This window comes from Citrus sinensis, chromosome 5, assembly GCF_022201045.2.
Source record: "Citrus sinensis cultivar Valencia sweet orange chromosome 5, DVS_A1.0, whole genome shotgun sequence".
Classification (NCBI taxonomy): domain Eukaryota; kingdom Viridiplantae; phylum Streptophyta; class Magnoliopsida; order Sapindales; family Rutaceae; genus Citrus; species Citrus sinensis.
The window spans coordinates 34952316-34972103 of NC_068560.1; the positions used below are offsets into that span (position 1 = coordinate 34952316).

Here is a 19788-nt window from a genome sequence, read left to right on the forward strand (position 1 = left end):
ACATGTTTTCTTATGATCTTGACCGTCGGATTTGCTCACTCCTTTATCAAAGGTATGTCCGAACCATATTTAATTTGAATTCCACACCTGCGTTGCACGTGTGTACTATTTTTTTTGACCTTTTGAGGGATCTTATATTTTTCACCCAACAGGATACAAAAAGATGGACATACATTAAAATATACTCTGACCTATCATTGTTACGTGATTGTCCTAAAATGCAGGTGAAGTTACCAAAATAACATCCCTTGGAGGTCAGGGTTACCCCCTTACGCTTGCAAGGTTTATTCTGGATGATTTATAAATGTACGTACTATTCTTGATGCACTGGTGACTGATAAAATACAAAACAATGACTAAAAAACAATTCAACATAAATATTGTCATTTCCTCTGTACATTTGAACTTTACACAATTCACTTCACTATATGGTCGATTACATATATTTCACATTTGTGTTTTCATCCCTTCGCGGGAACAAAAAAACTAACGAAAGAACATAAATGCACCTTCTCTCACCGATAAATTACAACCTAAATTTTGACAGAAACTAGTTTGCCCTTGAAATTACTATATCCCAAGATCGAATGATGGAGAACAATGAATATCGAGTTTTTGTAATTGTGATTGAGGAATTACCTCTTGTTCGTGTACAGAAAATTCTGACTTTTGCTTTAGAAGCAAGGCAGCATGTTCCTCTACAGCATCAAGATCAAGATTCTCATAAAATTGATCATCATCAATTGTTTCTCCATTTGCTTTGATGTTGTCACCTTGACCCTGCTGACATAAATTTTTCCCTGTATCCTCTGAGTGGAATGAGAATTCTGGCTCCAAGTTGATAGCAGGTGTAGACCCGGAATGATAATAACTTAATTTTCGTTTCCTATTTTCCAGATTTCTCTCTCTCTCTCGTATTAGATCGGTACTTGTGAAGGTTGCTGAGGTGGTTTGCTGTTGGATCGTTTGAATGGATTCTGAATTTCTGCAGGTAGACCGATTTGCAGACTTACTATGGGGCGTCTGCATAGAAATCAATGTCTTTCCTGAGGAACTTCCACTCCCAGTTATTCTGGTCATGGGAGTGGCAGAGTCAGGACTATACGTGAGAGAAAAATTCGGCTGCCTCACAACGGGTGATTGGCTGAGCAAAGAACGCCTATGGTAGGATTGGAATTAGTACTAGCAGCTTTACAATAGAACACCAAATAATGAACTTCATAGAGAAGAAATAGTAGAGGGTAACTTTACAGATTTTTTGCCATGAACCCAATAAAAAAGTGAAAAATAGAAAAAGCAAGGATATAGACTACTCTTTTGCGGGGGACTACTCAAACAGAAAAGTAAAATGAAAAGCAGAAACACACAGATACACTCTTCACCAACACGTGTGTGCATGTGTGCGTGTGTGCGTGTGAGAAAGAGAGAGAGAGAGAGAGAGAGTAAAAACCTGTAAATAGCCATCATGTCAACTCCACTAGATTCAGCCTGTGTACTTGTTGCTGTAGGATTCATGCGGTCATCTATGAAACTATCATCATATGAATTGTTGTCCTCGTCATCTTCCTCATCATCAGATACTTCAGCTTCTGAGGACACCCTGAGAAGCAAGCAAACCGAGAGATTCCATGCTGTTACCATTTTTTAACCTCTAGGGGTTGAATTTAACATCACTTCGTTTCTTTACGTATTTTGATATCATCATTCCAGCAAATTATGCTTTTAAATAAAAAACAGTGTAATTATAAGAACTTTGCAACATTCAATTGGAAACTCTGAGAATAATCTTACTCGGCTTCCTCTTCAATATATTCTCTCATGTTGTCCATTGGCTTCTTTCTACCTGAATCCAGTCACAATCCAGTCACAATACATGAGTAATACCAAACCATAGTTCACTTTCAAAATTCTGGTTCTTCAACAAATGGGGTAAGTGATACAACACTAGTATACACAAGCCCTTATCTTCATAAAGCAAAAACAATGGTAAAACAAGTCAGTCTCAGAATAGACAGACAAAAAATTAAAAGTTATGATTTTAGAAAGGATAAACAACTGGATATATCAAAAATAAACTCAGAATCCTAATAAATAGACTGAGAAACAAAGATACTAAGGAATAAACAGAAAACATAACAAGAGATAAAATCCAATTACCTCTGCCGTGCTTATTTTGGATAGGACTCATACCCAGAAAACGTCTTGCAAGGTTCACTACTGGAGCTACAGCATTTTCTTTCATATTTTCTGAATTCTTATTTTGTTCGCAATCTCGAACTTTGCGCAACCTTTTAAATTTCCGTGCTGGTTCAACATTTTCTGACTTGTCTCCAGAACTCAAACGCCAATCTCTGCTACAGCTACTGTTCGCAAGGTTTGCTAATGGAGTTTTGGTTTCTTCAGCAATTGGAGAAGTGGGGGAATATCCTCCTGCACTGGCAGTATGGTTCATTTTAAGCAAAGGAGTTTGAATTTTTTTATTAACAGGAGAAATTGAGACATTCCCTTGGCTGGCTCTGACGTATTTACTGCACTTTTCAGTTTTCCCTAGACTTGCAAACTTGCTTGGCTGTATGGAACACAGTTTGACAGGTGAAGCCAGATCTGGATTTCTTCCTTTATTATTGGATGCCCCTACAAAATGAAAGTTTATTTAGAAAGGATTAGTCTACCCACATTAACTGGAGAACTTCTGAAACTACAACATCAGGTTAGATCTGCACCATTTTCATTAATAGGAGACTCTGGAACAACACCACTCTTGATCAAATTAGTCAGCCTGGGACTGAGATCACTCTCTCTAAGATCATTATGGTGTTCATCATCTGGTGACAATGGTTCCTTGATTTCATTAACATCAAGTGTCTCGTCAGTAGTATCTTCTTCCCGTAACTGATTTCTCCTCAAAACTGGACTGTCAAGGATTTCCTCAAACCCATCAAGTGGTTTCTCCGGCAGGGCATCAGACCTGGAAAATCTAGATATTGGGAGAGCACCATCTTTTATGCATGCGGCCTGTGAGGTTGTTAGTTCTTCAACAGCTTTAGATTGCACAGTAAGTTCATCATAGTTTTTATCAGAAGTCTTCAAAGGGGAAGAATCTTGCTTCCAATGATTTAGCAGCAGTGTATCAGGAGCCCTTTTTTTCTTAGAATGTGATAATTCTTTAAAAGGAAGTGCAGGGACAGATATAATTAGGACCTTTCCTAGAGCATCAACCGAAATGAAATCAGAACCAAAAAGATAGGCGTGAGCTGCAGGACTTTTGCAACAGGATTGTGGCATGCTATGATTCTCCTGGGTTCCCAAGGTCCTAGTTGATAGTTCAGAATCTGTCACTTTTTTGGTGCCATGGAAATTATCTGCAAAAAGATTTCAAGAATGGAAGTGACTTATAAATAACATAAAATTGCTGTGCTGCATGTGTCTAGACAACTGTTCCGTGTGGATAAGATCCAACGAAGTTAAAATGAAGAAACCAATGAAGCCTTCTTGAATACGAATTCAGTAAGACATGCAATTTTAGAAGTAAATGATAAATTACCTCGTTCATCAGTTTCACATGGTTCAACAGTTTGAAGACCCAAATGCTTATCTGAAGAGACCTCATCCTGAATCCATTGCAGAACAGCATAAGCAAACACAATACCAAATCATGCACAATGTTGTCTCACTCAAAAGACAGAGCAAACCTCAACAAAAGTTCTGTCATCTCTAGAAAAAGTTAATCCTTGCAAATGTTGCATCATGTCAATCAGCATCCCTGTCCTAAAAGAATGCATTACTTTGTGCACTCTGGAGGGCAATGCTTGGAAGTGAGGAAAAGCAATAAGAGATGGTCTCCAAGTACTATCACTTGTGGGATGGAAATACTTGGCAATTAAATCGGTCTCAGCAGCAGTTAATTTTTCTTTGAAAATAGGTGTCGTGATAGCATGATCATCTTTCACTTTCTTTCCACGAGAAACATATTGTTCAATTGACAGCTCAACAAATTGGACTTCTGGTTTGAAGATATGAGGAATCTAGAACCAAACATAATAGAATTTAAAGGATAAGTGGTTAATACTATAGCTGTAGATGAGATGACCGAACTTTTTCTTTGAGAAGATCTCACCATCCTTGGGCTAGGATGGAAATCAAAGCTATTCATCCCCCCATTTCGCATGTGTTTTTTGATAGCCTTGCTGGTGGCTTGCTTTCGCATATAGCCCTTCAACTCTGACCCTTTACAAGCTAAAACTAGTAATACTTGTCAAAGAACCATGAAATAAGCATTCAAAAAAGTTGCTGAGGTGGTGAAAAAGAGATTTCGGGCATTGAAAAAGTTGCCTCTTGTTTATTTGTTTTTGTTATATATATATATATATATATAATGTTAAGCCATATTTTCCCCTGAAAAAAAAAGTGCCTGATTAACCCTCATTCGGTGTGTTAATCAGATAAAAAAGGATATCAACTCTTCCATCATGCTTCCTTCCCGTTCTCCCCATTCGCTGGATCATTCTCAAAGGTGACACATTAGCATCAAAACATATCACAAGATTAACTTCCATTATGTCTAGGCCTTCTTCACCAATTGATGTGGCCACAATGACATTGTATCCACCAGCCCGAAATTTCTGTAAAAGAATGAAGTAAACCAACAGAAGGAGCTGAGAAAATCAACAAAAGTAGCATAGTTACCTCCAGAACAGCCTGTTGAACCTTTTGTGACTGGCCTTTCAATGCTTTTCCTACGACAAATCGAAATAAAATGAAGTTTACAGATAGTTTCACCTCAGGTTTCGTACCAGGAAAGAATACTAAAAAAAAGAAAAGAAAACTCAAATAGGGGAAAAAATATGGAAGTGCAGAACTACAAACCTGAGCTTTGACCAATAAATTCGGTTGCTTTAACTAAATCCCCAATAGTTGCTAATGCATTCATTATGTCCCTGAATGGGAGTACAATCGCCAAGGAAGTTTTCACTAATTTCAGATATGCAAAATAGCCATCACAAACAAGTAAAATAAAGTAATGCTTTTGCACCTGACACTTCCTCTAAAATTTGAGAAAATAATAACTCTTGAATGTTTTGGATCCTTTGTTTCTGCAACCAGAAAATTCTCCATCACTTTCAATCATACTAAATTGTGAGATGTAAGACAAAAGACAAAAGGCCCTATGCATCAAGTAATGGCATCAACATGATTTACAGGCAAAGAAATATGCAAACAGGTTCATTATAAAAAATGTGAATTACAAAAATCATTCCTTAAATCCTCATCTAACCCACCCACACACAAACAGCCCCCCCCCCCCCCCGGCCGCCACCCAAAAAAAAAAAAACCAAAAAAATGGAATGAAAGAACAACAAATAAAGTAAAGACAATAAAATTACCAGTTTGAATTATAACGTTTAATTGCAATATTTTCAAGAATTCTTAAATACACAACAGTATTTCCACTTCAGCAATAGGAGTACAAAATCTATGAAACAATATTCACTGAATGAGGAGTAAGATTATATGTCACATACTGAAATGATCAACCAGCACTTCTAACATTTTTGACAATTTGGGACTTTGTGCACCATGAGATATACTTTGCTGCATTAAGAGCTTCACTTTCCTAATATCTTCATTTTTACTCATAAATCTCGCAAATGACCTGCAATAGTCAATTTCAGACACTTTTAGATCGTTTTAAAAATGGAATCAGCATGTTTAAATCATCAGCATTAATATGATGGACACAGCACTAACTACAGCCACATCAAAGCGCAAGTCAAAAAGTGAGTCTTAAACAGATCAAATCAAATATCCATTACTATCAACTCACTCCCAAGAAAATGTAGTATTGGTCCATGAACGATTTGGCTCTCAAATTAAATGGTATCAATCAAAACTTTAAAAAAAGAAAAAGAAAAGTATGCCATGACCCAGATTAGAAAACAATAAAACCTCCACTCAAACAAAATATGGTACTTCAGTCAAAGACTAGACAACATATTCTTGTGGGTTTGAACAAATTTTCCAGTGCTAAACAGATTGATAATATAGTCATAGACTAACAAGAATAAGAGGTACAGATACTGGAATCTGTCTATACAGACAAAAATGGTGCCAAAGGCTGCAAAAGAACATACCCTTGTTTCAACTTTTCTTCCAGCATCTCATATGCTGGCCTTATTCCATGGCTTGAAAGAAGCCTACGGATGTGGTAAAGAGTAATAAGAGCTCCAAAATAAGCTTCCACTTCACCAAATTTAATTTGGGGGAGGTTTGGGGGAGGTGCTTGACGAAATTTGTCCCTTGAATTTAGTAAATCAACTGGGCTCAACTGACCATTGACAATATGAAATGCAAGTAAGAAAACCAGAGAAAGAATTATCTCCTGCAGTACTAACTCAAAATCTACACAAAAATTTCAAGGTCTCAAGCAGCAGGTGAGGTAAGATTTCATTGGACACAATTTGATGAGTAGAATAACAACTAGAAATGTTGAATTCAATCAACAGGATCAAGGAAACCTTTTCTGGTTTCAGACTGAGAGGAAGAGAAGGCAGGATAGATCTAGCAGTCTCCTAGAGTCAAAAGTAAGAAAATTCTGTAAAGCCTTACAGTTTGATAGTCTCTATTCTGTAGAAGCCCAATTGCTGAAAGCCTGGACGTGTATGGGCGTATTACTTCCCATATCCGATTATTTATCTCTACTGCTTCTTGCCCCATTTCAACCTGTTACCATGGTACATATTAGAAACTAGAGTCACATAACAGATTCTAGGAGACATAAACCATTATATACCTCGATCAATTCGATCTTCCTGTTGTGAACATATGAGCTGACATCCTGGTCACTTTCATTACGATATTCAAGCGTTGATATATACAAGTTATCGATAATATGCTGGATAGTCTGCTGCTTTGCTGACCAGTTGCATTTAATGTCAGGATTTAAGATATAGCAGAAAAGTGTCATAAAACAAAAGCAGAAATTTGTTACTTACATCCTGGTGTTGCAGTCAAAGCCAATATTCTCAGCTGCACTGGTACAGACATCAACTATGAATTATATGAATCATTAGTATCTTGAACAGCAAATATCTCCACAAGTAAATCCATAAAACTTACAACTGTGGACGGAATAATCAAGTGAAATTAACAAACACAAGAAAGATATGTAAAACAAACCTCACGAATTGCTGTACAATATGCATAATTTCCCGTTGCTCGATGAGCCTCATCAATGACCAAACACACCAGGTATTTCATCAAACAAGTGCCTGCAAAAATTTGATTCATGAACAAAAAATGATAATGAAACGCACTGCAGAAAATGATGCATGTACAGAGTCAATCACAAAAAACAATACTTTGTGCTAACACATTCACAATCACTCATTTGCTTTCTGTAATCTATAAGGTACAGATTAACGAATCACCAGACTGAATATCCTTCTCCAGAACTTGTGGAGTAACAAAGAAAACTCTTTTTGTTTTCCAAAAGCTTGCTCTTTTCGTAGGACTTATCTGACCTGTCATATCAATGGTCCATTCCTGCAGTCACTTTGGTTGGAATCTTCTCAAAAAATGATAATAATTCTTATCAAGCAAATTTCCAAATTAAAATACAATAATTGACCAAATCACTCAGTGATGAGAAGAAAATCAACATCTTACTTGTGGTATTCCTACAATGTTATGGCATGCCTCTATCTGTTGCATGACGAGAGGTCGAGAAGGAGCAGCAAAGACTATTTTCCCTGCCAGGAAGAGACCAAGCACAGCTGTTATATGCAGTCCGTGGTTGGCAAATGAGAGAACATGCTTTAAATTGATTATAAATAGCCATAAGAATTCTAATCTCTATTTATACTTTCTAAATACCGACACAGTTACAGTTAAAGCTTTGTACTAATTTAATTATATAGAAAATGAAGTGGTAAGTTGAAGCATTTAACATCAATAAGAAGAAACATAAAATTTTTGTTACCATCTGGAAACCATCTGAAGAAGTTATAAATGACAACGGCAGCAATAAGTGTTTTCCCAAGTCCTGTCGGCAATGCCACTAATGTATTTGAAAAAAGCGCCGTCTTGGTAATGGCAAATTGATAGTCACGAACAGGAACATTAACTAATGAAAAAGGAAATAAAAAATAAAATAAAATAAGAAAAGGAAAGATAAGTCATAAAAACAAACTCAGAGACAATCCTTTTGTATAATGGGCCACAAGATAGATCTTTGAATGATATCAAGGACATAATTTGCTGAAAAGCAAAGAAGATGCTAATTGATATGCTTTGTTACCTATTTAACAGTAGAGAAATTAAATATAAATAAAATAAATAAAGTCATATTACCATCTTAAATAATCACTTGTATAACACGTATCCTCGACAAAGGATATATTTGAAAACTAGTGATTTGCTTTTCAACATCCATTCGAAAAAATAAATTACAGTTTCAAATTGTTCATGAAAACCCAAACGCATTAAGCCGCATTTATAAAACAATTATATGATCCCACATTTCAAACAAAAGTAATTAGGGCATACAAAATGCAGGCATCTGATTAGGGAACAGTAAAAATTTAACCTAACTAACCTGGGTAAATCCAAGTTTTAGCTGCCTCAGCATCAATTTGAACGTGGCATAAACTCTCATCAAAGCTACTACCCTCATTGAATTCCTCAGTCCCTTGAGGCTTGGGACCCACATTTCCAAAAAATTTATCAAGCGTAGATTGCTTAGAAGTAGAAGGCTTTTTGTTAGCCTTAGAACATAAATTAAAATTAGTTGAGTTTGAAGTAGAGGGCTTTGAGCTTTGACACGCCGTATCGATTTCTCTAACAGCTGCTTCCCAATCAAATTCCTGTAAAGAGAGAGATGACCGAAGAATGGTAATAGAGAAAGAGAAAGAGATAAAAGAAGTCGAATCCGACTTACGTCGTCATCATCGCCGTTGATTTCGATGGGAATCTTGTTTGCAGCCATTGATTTGAGTTGAGCTGATTTTGACCTTTTGGAGAGAAATTGAAAGCGAAACCCTTGGGGAAGGGAAAGAGGCCACTGCGTTGGCGGCAAAACTTAAAAATAAACTCTTGATACATTATTATATCATTCCGTAAAATTAAAATTTGAAAAAATTGAATAATAACATTAAGACCCTTCCTTCTTGATGAATCACATAATAGAACACAGTTTTCCGTTTTCTTTCATGTGTGCGCCCGTGAATACACAATCATTTTTTTCTTTTTTAAATAAGCAAACACATATTTGATTTTATTATAACGAAAAGCAAGACACATAGACACGTTGCAAACATATAGATATATACATTTACTCTATTACATGCGAATAAATTAGTTAAAAATATGATAATTTGTCAATCTTTAAGCTACTATTTATTGTAACTTACAATAAAAAAAATACAAAAATGAATAACATGTAAGCACGTCATGTAAAGACGATGTCTTATTTTTACCGTACTTCTGGTGACTGTAAGTTACATTAAATTAATAAGACCCTTGAAATATATTGACAAATGAAAAAATATTATACTAAAATATCTGTGATAGATATCACCGTCTAATTATTATATAATCTGGGAGCATAGTTTATCACAAGCCCTAAGGGGTTCGTGGCCCTTATAGAATTTGAAAATTTTTTAGAGTTCGTAAATAAAATATGAAAAATTAGGTATAAAAAGATTAATTTAACCTCTATATTCTTGACATATAACCTTTGTATATACGATAAGAATGTAATTTTATATTTGGGTAATTTTTAAAAACCTCCCCTGAGGTTCGAGGCTGTTGCAAGTAGATGGCCAAAATCATTTTATTTGTAAAAGACCCCCTACGTTTTTGTTCCGTTTGGTTGCCGTTTGGCTAATTAGGGGCGTTATTGACATTTTGTAATGTTATCAGAGACTTGTCGTTTTATTGTATTTAGCATAGTAACTTATCATTTTGAATGGGTCAAGTTCCTTTTTTATCTCGTTTTATTTCTTCTCTCTCCTAAGTTCAAGTTCTTTCCCTTTATCTAGACCCCCAAACTCTCTCAATGGCTGGTGTTCTTAACTACACTAGTGAAAATGGTTGCTCCTGCTACCTCGACCAACTTCATGGGGATGAAGCCGCAGTTGCTTGTGGAAGCATCGAAGGCTACTGGCTCTGTTCAGTTCTACGAGACAGCGTTTGGTGCTGTGGGGATTAGCCGCAACATGGAAACTAAACGAAAGGCTGAACAGGAGCTCAACTCCAGATTGCCGGCTCCACATTTCATGTCTCTGCCTTTTCCGATGATTTTGCTGCAGCTAAGAATATAGGAATCAAATGCGTCCTCTGCTTGGAGATTGAAATGTTAATATGCCAGGTACTTGATTTTCTTCGAAGTTATAGTCATTCTGTTTCTGACCCACTAGCTCTTGTTACTTTTGTTCATGTGACGCTAACTCATTATCTGTTTGCGAAGGCTGTTGTTGCTGCTTGCATTGGTGCTAAATTTGGAATTGATGGGAATCCTGGGGAGCTGCCGAAGTGGTATGCAATTGTTGTAGTGCTTTTCATCTGCATATACGTTGCTGGATTTGCCTGGTCTTGGGGTCCTCTTGGATGGTTGGTGCCTAGTGAATCTTCCCTCTCGAAATAAGATCAGCGGCACAGAGTGTGAGTGTTTCTATCAACATGTTGTTCACATTCTTGGTTGCACAAGTGTTCTTGAACATGCTGTGCCACCTCAAGTTTGGCTTGTTCCTTTTCTTCGCGTTCTTCATGCTGGTGATGTCATTCTTCATCTACTTCTTCTTACCGGAGACCAAGGGAATTCCAATTGAAGAAATGGGTAGAGTGTGGAAAACTCATTGGTTCTGGTCTCATTATGTCGGTGAAGATGATTTTGTCCCCGGTGGAAACGTGGAAATGCACAAAGGAAGCAATGCTACCAAGAATGTCAATAACGCCCCTAACTAGCCAAACGGCAACCAAACGGAACAAAAACGTAGGGGGTCTTTTACAACTAAAACGATTTTAGCCATCTACTTGCAACAGCCTTGAACCTCAGGGGAGGTTTTTAAAAATTACCCTTTTATATTTTCACTATATAAAGTCAAAGTATTAATAAATAACAATAACAAAAAGTAAATTGCCAAGACCCACAATTTAAAAAGCGAGGTGTTAATAAAACTTAAGCCTTAACTTTTTTATTTTGCTTTTTATTTATTAATACTTGCAACAGTTTTAATTATGTAATTAACCATCAAGTTTTCATCTATCGTATTATCTCTTCATATTGCTTATTGTTAGGGCTTAATCTCATCCAATATCTTATAAGTAAAAATATTAAATAAATAATAAATCAAAATAGAGCAAGAATAAAAAATAATCATACAACACAAGAATTTACGTTAAAAAAACTCTTTTACTAAAGAAAAATCATGGTCGCTAAAGGTAGAAAAAGAAAAATTCATATGTGAAAATTTTATTAAAATCACTCTACTATCTTTCTCACACCTAAAACTCTAATAACATTCAATCTCCCAATAATTCTATTATTTTTCTCACATTAGAAACTTTCTACTTGTTGAAAAATTGATTATTGTGTTATTCAAACAAATGAACCCAATCTCCATATATATAATATTTATTTCTTGCAAGAGAAATATTTTTTTCCTTACACAAGTTATATTCCTCTTTGAATAAATTAAATCCCAAAGAAAAAATTACGTATTTTTTAAATAGGAATCCTCTTAAAAAAGAATTATCCTGAGAAATTTTTAATGAAAAATGAGACATATTTTTTAAAACTTATATACTATTAAAACTTAAAAGATTTACCTCTTGGAGAAAATCCGAGGTCTATCCTTATATATAATCACATCGTTAAAATCAGCTTATTTGTTACAACATTTGAAGGATAAAAGAGTAAATAATTGATTTTATTAACAAATTCTTAATGAAATCATACGGAAAAGACTATCACGGAAATAAACAAAATCTGTATCTTTATTTTGATATTTTACTAGTATTTAGGTACCCAAATGTTATTATTCTACCAACCAGTCTAAATGGGCCGGGCCAAAGGTTCTAATCACCGGCCCACTCAACTTCAGCACGCTTTTGCAGAAACAAGCGCATACCCTATTGTGAAAAAAACACATCGTCTTTTCTACAACTGAGCGATAACGCAAGGAAACGAAACAATGGCGTTGAACAATGGGATCAGATCAGTCTCAAAGCTCCTCGCTTCCTCCCAATCGCTTGTGCCCAGTTCAGGTCTGTTCTTTTTCTTTATGGGTCTCCGATTTCCGTTGTATTTAGATCTGATCAGAGCTTTAATTTCTTTTTAAATCACATGATTAATGCTTCATTTTTCTAATTTATCTGTAAACCTTAAACCTTTAGTTTTTTTTTTCGGTTATTACGCGAGATTGATGAATCTCCTAATTGGGTCTCGTTAAGTAATGGGTATTTAGTCTAACACAAGACTTGATTAGATTCAACCTATTTTATGATGTTTTTAGAGTATTTTGGGGCCATATCTAGTTGTTAGCTTGCTTTTATGATATAGGTTTTGGACATTTCTAGTGAAAGTTTTGGTTTTTTTATTTCTTCCTCTGTTTTGGTTGGGTATAAGTGTGATATGCTATAATTTCTTTCTAATCTTTTGTAAATGTTCCAAATGACTTGGGATATGTTTGTGATTGAGGTGCAATTGATTTTTTTAACTTGGCTCATACAAGTCTCGAAATTTTGCTTGAGTTACTATGTTGAAATTTACAAATGATAGTGAAGCAAACTGTTTATAAACTGATTGGTTCATTTTCAGCATATTTGTTGTGTTGTGGACATATTATTGGTTTCCTGTCAAAAGACAGTTTAAAGTTTTGAACCTTAACTCATTGGGAGAACATAACTTATGGCAATCGTTGACGGTTAAAACGAACTTCTTTGCTATCATTCAGTGTGTTCTTTACAGAGACGGGGCCAATTCTATTTTAGGCTTCATTCCAGCCAACATTGGAGGATTGCCTGTGCAATATTAGTCTCTTGTGGGACTTTATTTTTGTGTCATAACTTGTCATGTTCTGTGGATATTCATGTTGCTTTGCCATCTAAGTTTGTGTTCAACATCAAACTTATTTAACAATAGTGTTGCCATTATAGTTATATGGTAATCGTGGGACTTTGTTCATTGTACGGTATCTTTTGGAATATAAACTGTTTCTAGCTGTTGAAATATTTAATTAACCATTTTCCCTGATCGGATCACTTGTTACTAAATGGAATATGCATGAAAGCATGTGTATCAGTTATTGCGCTTAGCAGAGTTTTCTTTCCACCCTTTTTTTTTTTGGCACTGAGATAAATGTGTTAAGCTTGCTACTCTTTGGCACAAATCTTTTTCAGAAAATTGTTTTCATCTCTGAGTTAAGCATGATTAACAAGTGGTTTTGTTTGCCTGAGACAATGCTTGTGATTGTCTTTTGTATTGGGTTATTGATTCCTTAAGTAACTTCTTTCCTAACAGTGAACAGGGCTTTCCACTCAACTGGAGTGAAGAGGATGGGGGGACATGGGCATGATGAACCATACTACCTTCACGCCAAGCACATGTACAACTTGGACAGGATGAAACATCAGGGGCTGAAGATGTCTCTTGCTGTGTTCTCTGCCTTCAGCATTGGTGTTGGTGTTCCTATTTATGCTGTCATTTTCCAGCAGAGAAAGACTGCTTCTGGCTAGGACTACTTATTTTCTTGGTTGCAATAACAAACAACTTTGAAATGTGTCTGTAGCAAACTGTTGCTATATTGGTGGTTTTAATGGATGGCAATTTCATAGTAAAAAGGCTTTCTGTCTTGTCTTTGCTGCAGGATGTTATCATTCTTATATCTTTAATGGGATTTTTTGCACTTTCATTTTGTAATAATTTATTGGGTTGGTGCTAAGTTTGATTGAATAATGAGTTCAAAGTTCAAACTATGCTTTGCTTCGAATGCTCTTATACAACCAACCATGTTTTTATTACTTATCTGAAGATTAGTGAATGTTAAATAATCAAACCCAAAGATTATGAAATCTTGGGACTGACGTCAAGAAAGCTTTTGACAAATGTTAAATTATCATCCATTTTTCACTTTGCATATACTATATGAGAATAGGACCAAGATATGTGTAGATCTTGATCACCTATTTATGTATCACTAACAATATTTAAAGCGATACTAACAATATTTAAAGCGATAGATAAGCTCGAGACAAGAAAGATTCTATGATGTATTTACTTCTTGTTATTTTTGTTAAAATTTTTGTTGTTATAAGTTTTTTAAAATAATAATAATAATTATTATTATATTATGATGAATAACAATAACAATAATAATAATTAAGGGTACTTTATAGTTTGATATAATTCATTTCAATTGCAAGATAAAATAAACACTTCAATGGTAATACAACTCATTTTAATTCTAACATTACAATTCAACTAAATATCTTATCCTCATTCTCATTCATCATTCTTATTTCAGCTCGTTCTAATTTTAACTCATTCTATTATCAATTAGTAAATACAACATTAATTTATATGAAAGGGCTCAACCTTTTACTATTTTATTTACAACCTCAATACATCTACACGTATAAAAGGCCTCAAGAATGAACCCAACTAAAGGTTTTAACTATTAGCTATTGGAGAATTATTTAATTATAAGAAGACTTACCTAAGAGGTCAATCATTTAATAAATGAGAAGATTCGAGATGTGTTGGTTGTAATTATGTTTCTGGATAAGCTTTGCATACAAACGATTTGGTGGTGGCAAATTTAGTCAAAAGTTGTGGGCTGTTCAAGTTTGCTATCAATAGATTGTTTAAAAAAAAAACCAAAAAAAGTTTGCATCAATAATATAAGGTTTGAATTAATTATGGCCGGACATGTCAACATAATTTTGTCCTAATGGCTGCTGGAATATGTGGTATGAAATGATAATTTCATTCTTTTACTAAATTTAATTCACCCAACCAATATAAAAACTTCAAATAGTTAGGAATATATACACTATAATCCATGTCATTTGTAATATTATAATATAAACCACAGATTTTGAAATAGGCATTTACGATCTTTCATTTCATGACATGACATGACATGCACCGTAATGTTTAATTAATTTTTACCAATTCATCGGATCATGCCATATAAATTTTTTATTCTAACTTTTTAGTAACAATATTTTAGTGTATGAACATTTATAAAAAGTGTTGATTTTAAAATTAAACAGTACATGTAGTAATAATTTTATCGAACTTGTTTCAAATTCACATTATAAACACATGTAGAAAATTGCTTTAAGGAATAACTCGTATACAGAATGTCACCGGCAATCTCAGAACTTTTTTACTTTCTAACCCAAAAAAAAATACAATGAAAAGCATAAATCGATCCTCATCTAAGTTTAATTAGCAAATGAAAATGACGAGTCACAAGAGAGACTCGTCATGATTTACTTTTACCAGCCATGTCGTAGTATTCAATTTTTCACAATTCGACAGCCAATGAAGTGAACCCTATTCTCAAAACAAACTAAAGCTAAAAGGATACACAAAGTGATCCATAATTATCAAGACAAGTGGCTGCCTCTGTTTTTTCATTTCATATATTAATTTAGAAGAAGAGAAGGCTCTTACTTTCTTTGAGAGAATAATTGCTACTGGGAGAATCAAGCTGTATTCTTGTCTTCCATAAGCTTTATTTTATGATTATTGTCTGCTCATGAGATGAAAATAAAATAAAGATTCTTCTGTCGATGTTGTTGCTTGTAAGAAAGAGAAATATAAATAAGGAAAAAAAAAGTAAAATATATAGTTGTTCTTGTCCATCTCAATTTTTAAATATTTATTTCTTCACTATTTAAGAACCCAAAAAAAAAAAAAAAAACTATGTTCAATGCAATAACAATGAAATTAAACTCTATATAATATATACACAGGCTACAACTCCCTCACATTCTATTGGCTAAAACGAGTTTTTGAAAGGCGTAGGCTGCATATGTCTGCATGTGAGAATTGTTCTATACAAATGGATGAGTTTTTTAATTCTTCAATTTGTTGCAAAATAATTTCTTATCAGAATTTTAAAAAAATGCAGAACAAGAGAAACATGCCGATACCACTGCATTTAATTTCTACACGTATATTTAATTATTTAAACTATCGATGGAATATTTAACTTTTTTAATTTATGCTTAATTTCAACAGCTCAATATCGATCATCCAGAAGAAATGAAGACCTTGTGCATTGAACAAGTCGAATTACCTGTCAATACTTAACATTTAATCTCATCTCATCTCTGTACGTTTAACAACCAAGAGTAAACATGAAAAAGAAAACTGATAGATTCTTTCATCAATTCCATCTGAATTGTACTCAAATCCCCCTTTTTTTTGGCGCATTTGAGCACAGACATGGCTGCTAAAACTCAACAACAGCTAGGCTTAAGTAAAAGTAAAGGAGAAGGGAAAAAAATAAAATATTTACAAGCACTGAGAAAATTAAAGCATATAAATGATTAATATAATTTATTAAGACTCTTCATCTCCGCTATTACTGGCTTGAGTAGTCTGCTGATTATTATTGTTATTATTATCGTTATCATTATTATTTTCTTGACGATTTTGGCCAAAAATATTCATGGCCAAACCAGGAGCTCTATAAGCATTATTAGAGCCAACGCCACCACCCAAAACGCCCATGTTATTATTGAGACTCTCTGCAAGAACTCCTACCCCCAGCTGCTGCTGATGACCGCCCATTTGAACAGAACTCAGCCGGCCTAGACCCGAATAATGAGCGGGAAAAGTCCACATCTGTGCCTCCGGTAGCATCCAGAAGCCGTTGCCCCCATTAGAAGCAGCAGCCGGTGCCACTGCCCACATAGCAGCTGCAGGTGCCGCCACGGCAGCAGCTGCTGAAGCAGAAGAAGAAGAAGAAGAAGATGAAGAAGCACAAGCACTTGCTGTTGCTGCCGCTGTTTCATGAATATTATACAACAATTGTTGCTGCTGCTGCTGCTGAAACGCCCCACAAAAAAAACCTCCACTATTAATGTTGTTGTTGGTGGTGTTGTTGTAAAGTGCCAAAGCAGCGGCGGCGCTGTGGAGTGATGATTTAGAAGCGGGCGCTGAAAGAGAGGAGCTGCCGCTGCTACGTAAAGAGATATTAAGAGTTGAAAAATTAGCAGGAATGGTGCCGGTGCCCGTGGTAGCTATAATGGCAGGCTCAGCTTGTTGCAGCAGCCACTCAATGGTTTCACCATCTGATTTGTGCCCTAATTCTCTTGTTAACTGAAAAACCCTAGCTGCACATACTGCCGGCATCCGTATCCGTCGCCCCCGGCCGTCCACTTTGGTGTGCCGGTCCTTTGACGGCTTCTTGGCTAGGGTTTTGGTAGCTGCTGAAACTGTACTTGTTGTCGTTGTTGTTGTATTAGGGTTTGAATTATTTGATGACGCTGTGGTTTGGTTGTTGTTGTTGTTGTGTTCCATTATTTTCATCTGGGGTTTTGCTTATTCAATTTTCCCAGATGCGAAGGATCATATATAAATTTTCTTTGATCAGTTTCTTGGCAAACAAAAAATGATGGTTTTGGGGTTTGTTTGTTTGACTGGTGTGTGAGAGAGGAGAAAGAAGAGTAGGTGAGGGCAAGCAAGAAAGAAAGAAAGGGAAAAAGAAAATCAACAAATTAAAAGCTGAAAAAGAAAGAATCAAATTTATCAGAAGTGTGCACCCACAAGTGGGGGCCTCTGCCTCTGGCCATAAATTTCATTATTTGAATGATATAGACTTGCTATATCCAAACTTTATTTTTTTTTCTTTTTTTTTTCTTTTTTGTCCACACATCCTTGTATGGATTTGATCATAATACACAGTGGTTGGCTAATTATTAACACTTCACTGCACTTTCTATAACTTTTCAAACTTTCCCCTTAAATTATTAATCATGGGTTTTACATTTCAATTTTTCATTTTTTTTTTCTTGAGCATGTTGGAGCTCCATTATTACCATAAACTAAATCAAATATTAACATGCATTTTAACAAGGTCAATATTTTATTCAAGAGTACGTTTCAGTTTTCAGATTAATGGATGCATCACAAGATAAAATACAACATGTTTCCCTTAGACAGTGACTAAATTGGACTTTAAGGTGTTGAAATATTGAATGATCAACTGAAAAAGAAAGGATAAATTTGATATTTTAGTGCATATATAAAGATCAAATTCATAAAACAACAGATTGAGTCATTTTCTTCTCTTTCTTCTATTTTGGCCTGGCCTGCATGCTTTAACCTATCCAATAACTAATATGATTAAAATATAAATAATGCACGCGAGCACCATATCCTTTTGCTTTTTAATTTTCTTTTACTGCTTGGTGATTTTGATTTGGTTGACATATGACGATCATGCTGACGCCATATATAATCAAAGTGCTTCAACTAGACAACAACCTCTCATTTCTCACTCTCTTTTTTTTAAAAAAAAAATTTTCTATTTGTAATTTTTTTTTTTTTTGGGTTTCTTTCAAGACTGTGCGTGTGTTTGTTTCAGCAAAGTTTTGCAGTAAAGTTTGTGTGTGAGAGAAAATGGGACAAGAGGATGATTTGCAGGTTGCTGACAAATTAAAGAAATTTTGCTGCTGCAGCGAAACAACTACTTAAATGCATGCCATTATAATCTGATGGTCCATACAAAATATTAACTCTCTCAGGGTCCCCTACTCAACATTAATCATTATAAGTTTCAATGATACTTTTCAGATTTCTCTCTCTCTCAAAGCGAGAAGGAAAAAAAAAAAAAAAGTGTCCACGTACCCTGTCTTTCATCACAAATTAATTTGAGTGCATTGCATGTTCTCATTTTTTTTCATATATTAAAGGAAAAAAAAATTCTAAAGGACCAGAATTCTCTGCCTTCTCTTGAGCTCAATGCAATGAGGGTAATTGATACTTTTAAACTTATAATTGAATTAAAGTATATAAAACATGAGTAGAGTAATAATCTGAACATATAAATTTAGTACTTGAAACATTTAAGGTCCAAATCATCATTGTAGAAACCTTATACAATAGCCATCTCTCATGAATGTAAATTTATGATAGGTAAATGTACGGGTAGGTGAGAAAGTGATAAACATGAATTTAAAAACAAAAAAGAAAGAAGCTGTACATGAAGCCATGGTTGGCAGGAGAAGCAAAAATAATGGACACCATTAATTCATGCTGGCACAGAGAGAGAGAGAGAGAGGCTCGACAGATAATTGGAAAGCGTATGGCTGATTGATAGAGCTCCGAAATTAAAAGATTGAGACAGCTCATACCGACATAACCCCCCTCATTCCCATTGGATTACAATACAAAAATGGGCATTTGTTTACAGTTGTTGCTGCTTGTTCTCTCGTTTTGCTTTTATTTCTGTGGGAAGTTTTCAAACAAAAACTATTCAAAAAGATTCTTCATGTTCATGGAGTAGCAACCATACCGGAGTAGCAGCCAGTCAACTCCAACCTTACATCACATTTTGTCTTTGCAAATATACTTGATCATCAAGTTGTGCAAAAGTTTAGACCAAGTCATAAAGCGCAATCCTCGTAACATTGTATGATTCTTTTTAGACTTTCATAGAAAAATGTTGTTGTTCCACAACTTACAAAATAGGCCGCGTATACCATTATTATCATTATTACAAAATAGGTTTCGGGAAGGATGAGGCCCGGCCCAAATTGGGCCTGGGCTTC

At 35.0% G+C, this 19788-nt stretch overlaps 3 protein-coding genes and 1 pseudogene across 8 annotated transcripts; 2 read left to right on the forward strand and 2 right to left on the reverse strand.

Annotated features, from left to right (window-relative positions):
• Nucleotides 1–361: 361 nt before the first annotated feature.
• Nucleotides 362–9065, reverse strand: LOC102619291 (DEAD-box ATP-dependent RNA helicase FANCM). 6 transcript variants are annotated; one of them, XM_006473111.3, is made up of 23 exons: nucleotides 8936–9065; nucleotides 8594–8861; nucleotides 7979–8122; nucleotides 7666–7748; nucleotides 7428–7542; nucleotides 7177–7268; nucleotides 6993–7047; nucleotides 6791–6912; nucleotides 6607–6720; nucleotides 6132–6325; nucleotides 5523–5653; nucleotides 5033–5093; nucleotides 4867–4937; nucleotides 4687–4736; nucleotides 4457–4622; nucleotides 4118–4245; nucleotides 3693–4025; nucleotides 3545–3611; nucleotides 2724–3362; nucleotides 2158–2634; nucleotides 1792–1843; nucleotides 1451–1600; nucleotides 362–1159 (listed from the first exon to the last, which is right to left on the reverse strand). In XM_006473111.3, exons 1-23 carry the CDS (start codon nucleotides 8981–8983, stop codon nucleotides 571–573), a joined length of 4149 nt encoding a protein of 1382 aa, XP_006473174.2. In that variant the 5' UTR covers nucleotides 8984–9065; the 3' UTR covers nucleotides 362–570. The 6 variants fall into 6 exon arrangements, with proteins under 6 accessions (XP_006473174.2, XP_015384396.2, XP_052297442.1 ...); XM_015528910.3 differs by lacking the exons at nucleotides 8594–8861; nucleotides 8936–9065 and having other exon boundaries at nucleotides 7428–7551; nucleotides 7979–8042; XM_052441483.1 differs by lacking the exons at nucleotides 362–1159; nucleotides 1451–1600 and having other exon boundaries at nucleotides 1823–1965.
• A 1020-nt stretch (nucleotides 9066–10085) lies between these two features.
• LOC127902453 (sugar carrier protein C-like) lies at nucleotides 10086–10962 on the forward strand (annotated as a pseudogene).
• Nucleotides 10963–12095: 1133 nt separating this feature from the next.
• Nucleotides 12096–13974, forward strand: LOC102619786 (hypothetical protein). Its single transcript, XM_006473113.4, has 2 exons — nucleotides 12096–12264; nucleotides 13520–13974. The coding sequence occupies exons 1-2, from the start codon at nucleotides 12192–12194 to the stop codon at nucleotides 13732–13734; spliced, it is 288 nt and encodes a 95-aa protein (XP_006473176.1). The 5' UTR covers nucleotides 12096–12191; the 3' UTR covers nucleotides 13735–13974.
• A 2389-nt stretch (nucleotides 13975–16363) lies between these two features.
• Nucleotides 16364–17776, reverse strand: LOC102620061 (transcription factor TCP23-like). The gene has a single exon (XM_006473114.3). It carries the CDS (start codon nucleotides 17543–17545, stop codon nucleotides 16574–16576), a length of 972 nt encoding a protein of 323 aa, XP_006473177.2. The 5' UTR covers nucleotides 17546–17776; the 3' UTR covers nucleotides 16364–16573.
• Between the last annotated feature and the right edge of the window lie 2012 nt (nucleotides 17777–19788).

Excerpts from the sequence above, each read along its gene's own strand:
- LOC102619291 (XM_006473111.3), bottom strand. The coding sequence starts at position 8,983 with ATGGCTGCAAACAAGATTCCCATCGAAATCAACGGCGATGATGACGAC. Across the intron at positions 2,635-2,723 it reads GTCTCCTATTAATGAAAATG|GGGCATCCAATAATAAAGGA; the intron begins GTGCAGATCTAA and ends TTCATTTTGTAG. Across the intron at positions 1,160-1,450 it reads GACATGATGGCTATTTACAG|GCGTTCTTTGCTCAGCCAAT; the intron begins GTTTTTACTCTC and ends ATCCTACCATAG.
- LOC102619786 (XM_006473113.4), top strand. The coding sequence starts at position 12,192 with ATGGCGTTGAACAATGGGATCAGATCAGTCTCAAAGCTCCTCGCTTCC. Across the intron at positions 12,265-13,519 it reads ATCGCTTGTGCCCAGTTCAG|TGAACAGGGCTTTCCACTCA; the intron begins GTCTGTTCTTTT and ends CTTTCCTAACAG.
- LOC102620061 (XM_006473114.3), bottom strand. The coding sequence starts at position 17,545 with ATGAAAATAATGGAACACAACAACAACAACAACCAAACCACAGCGTCA.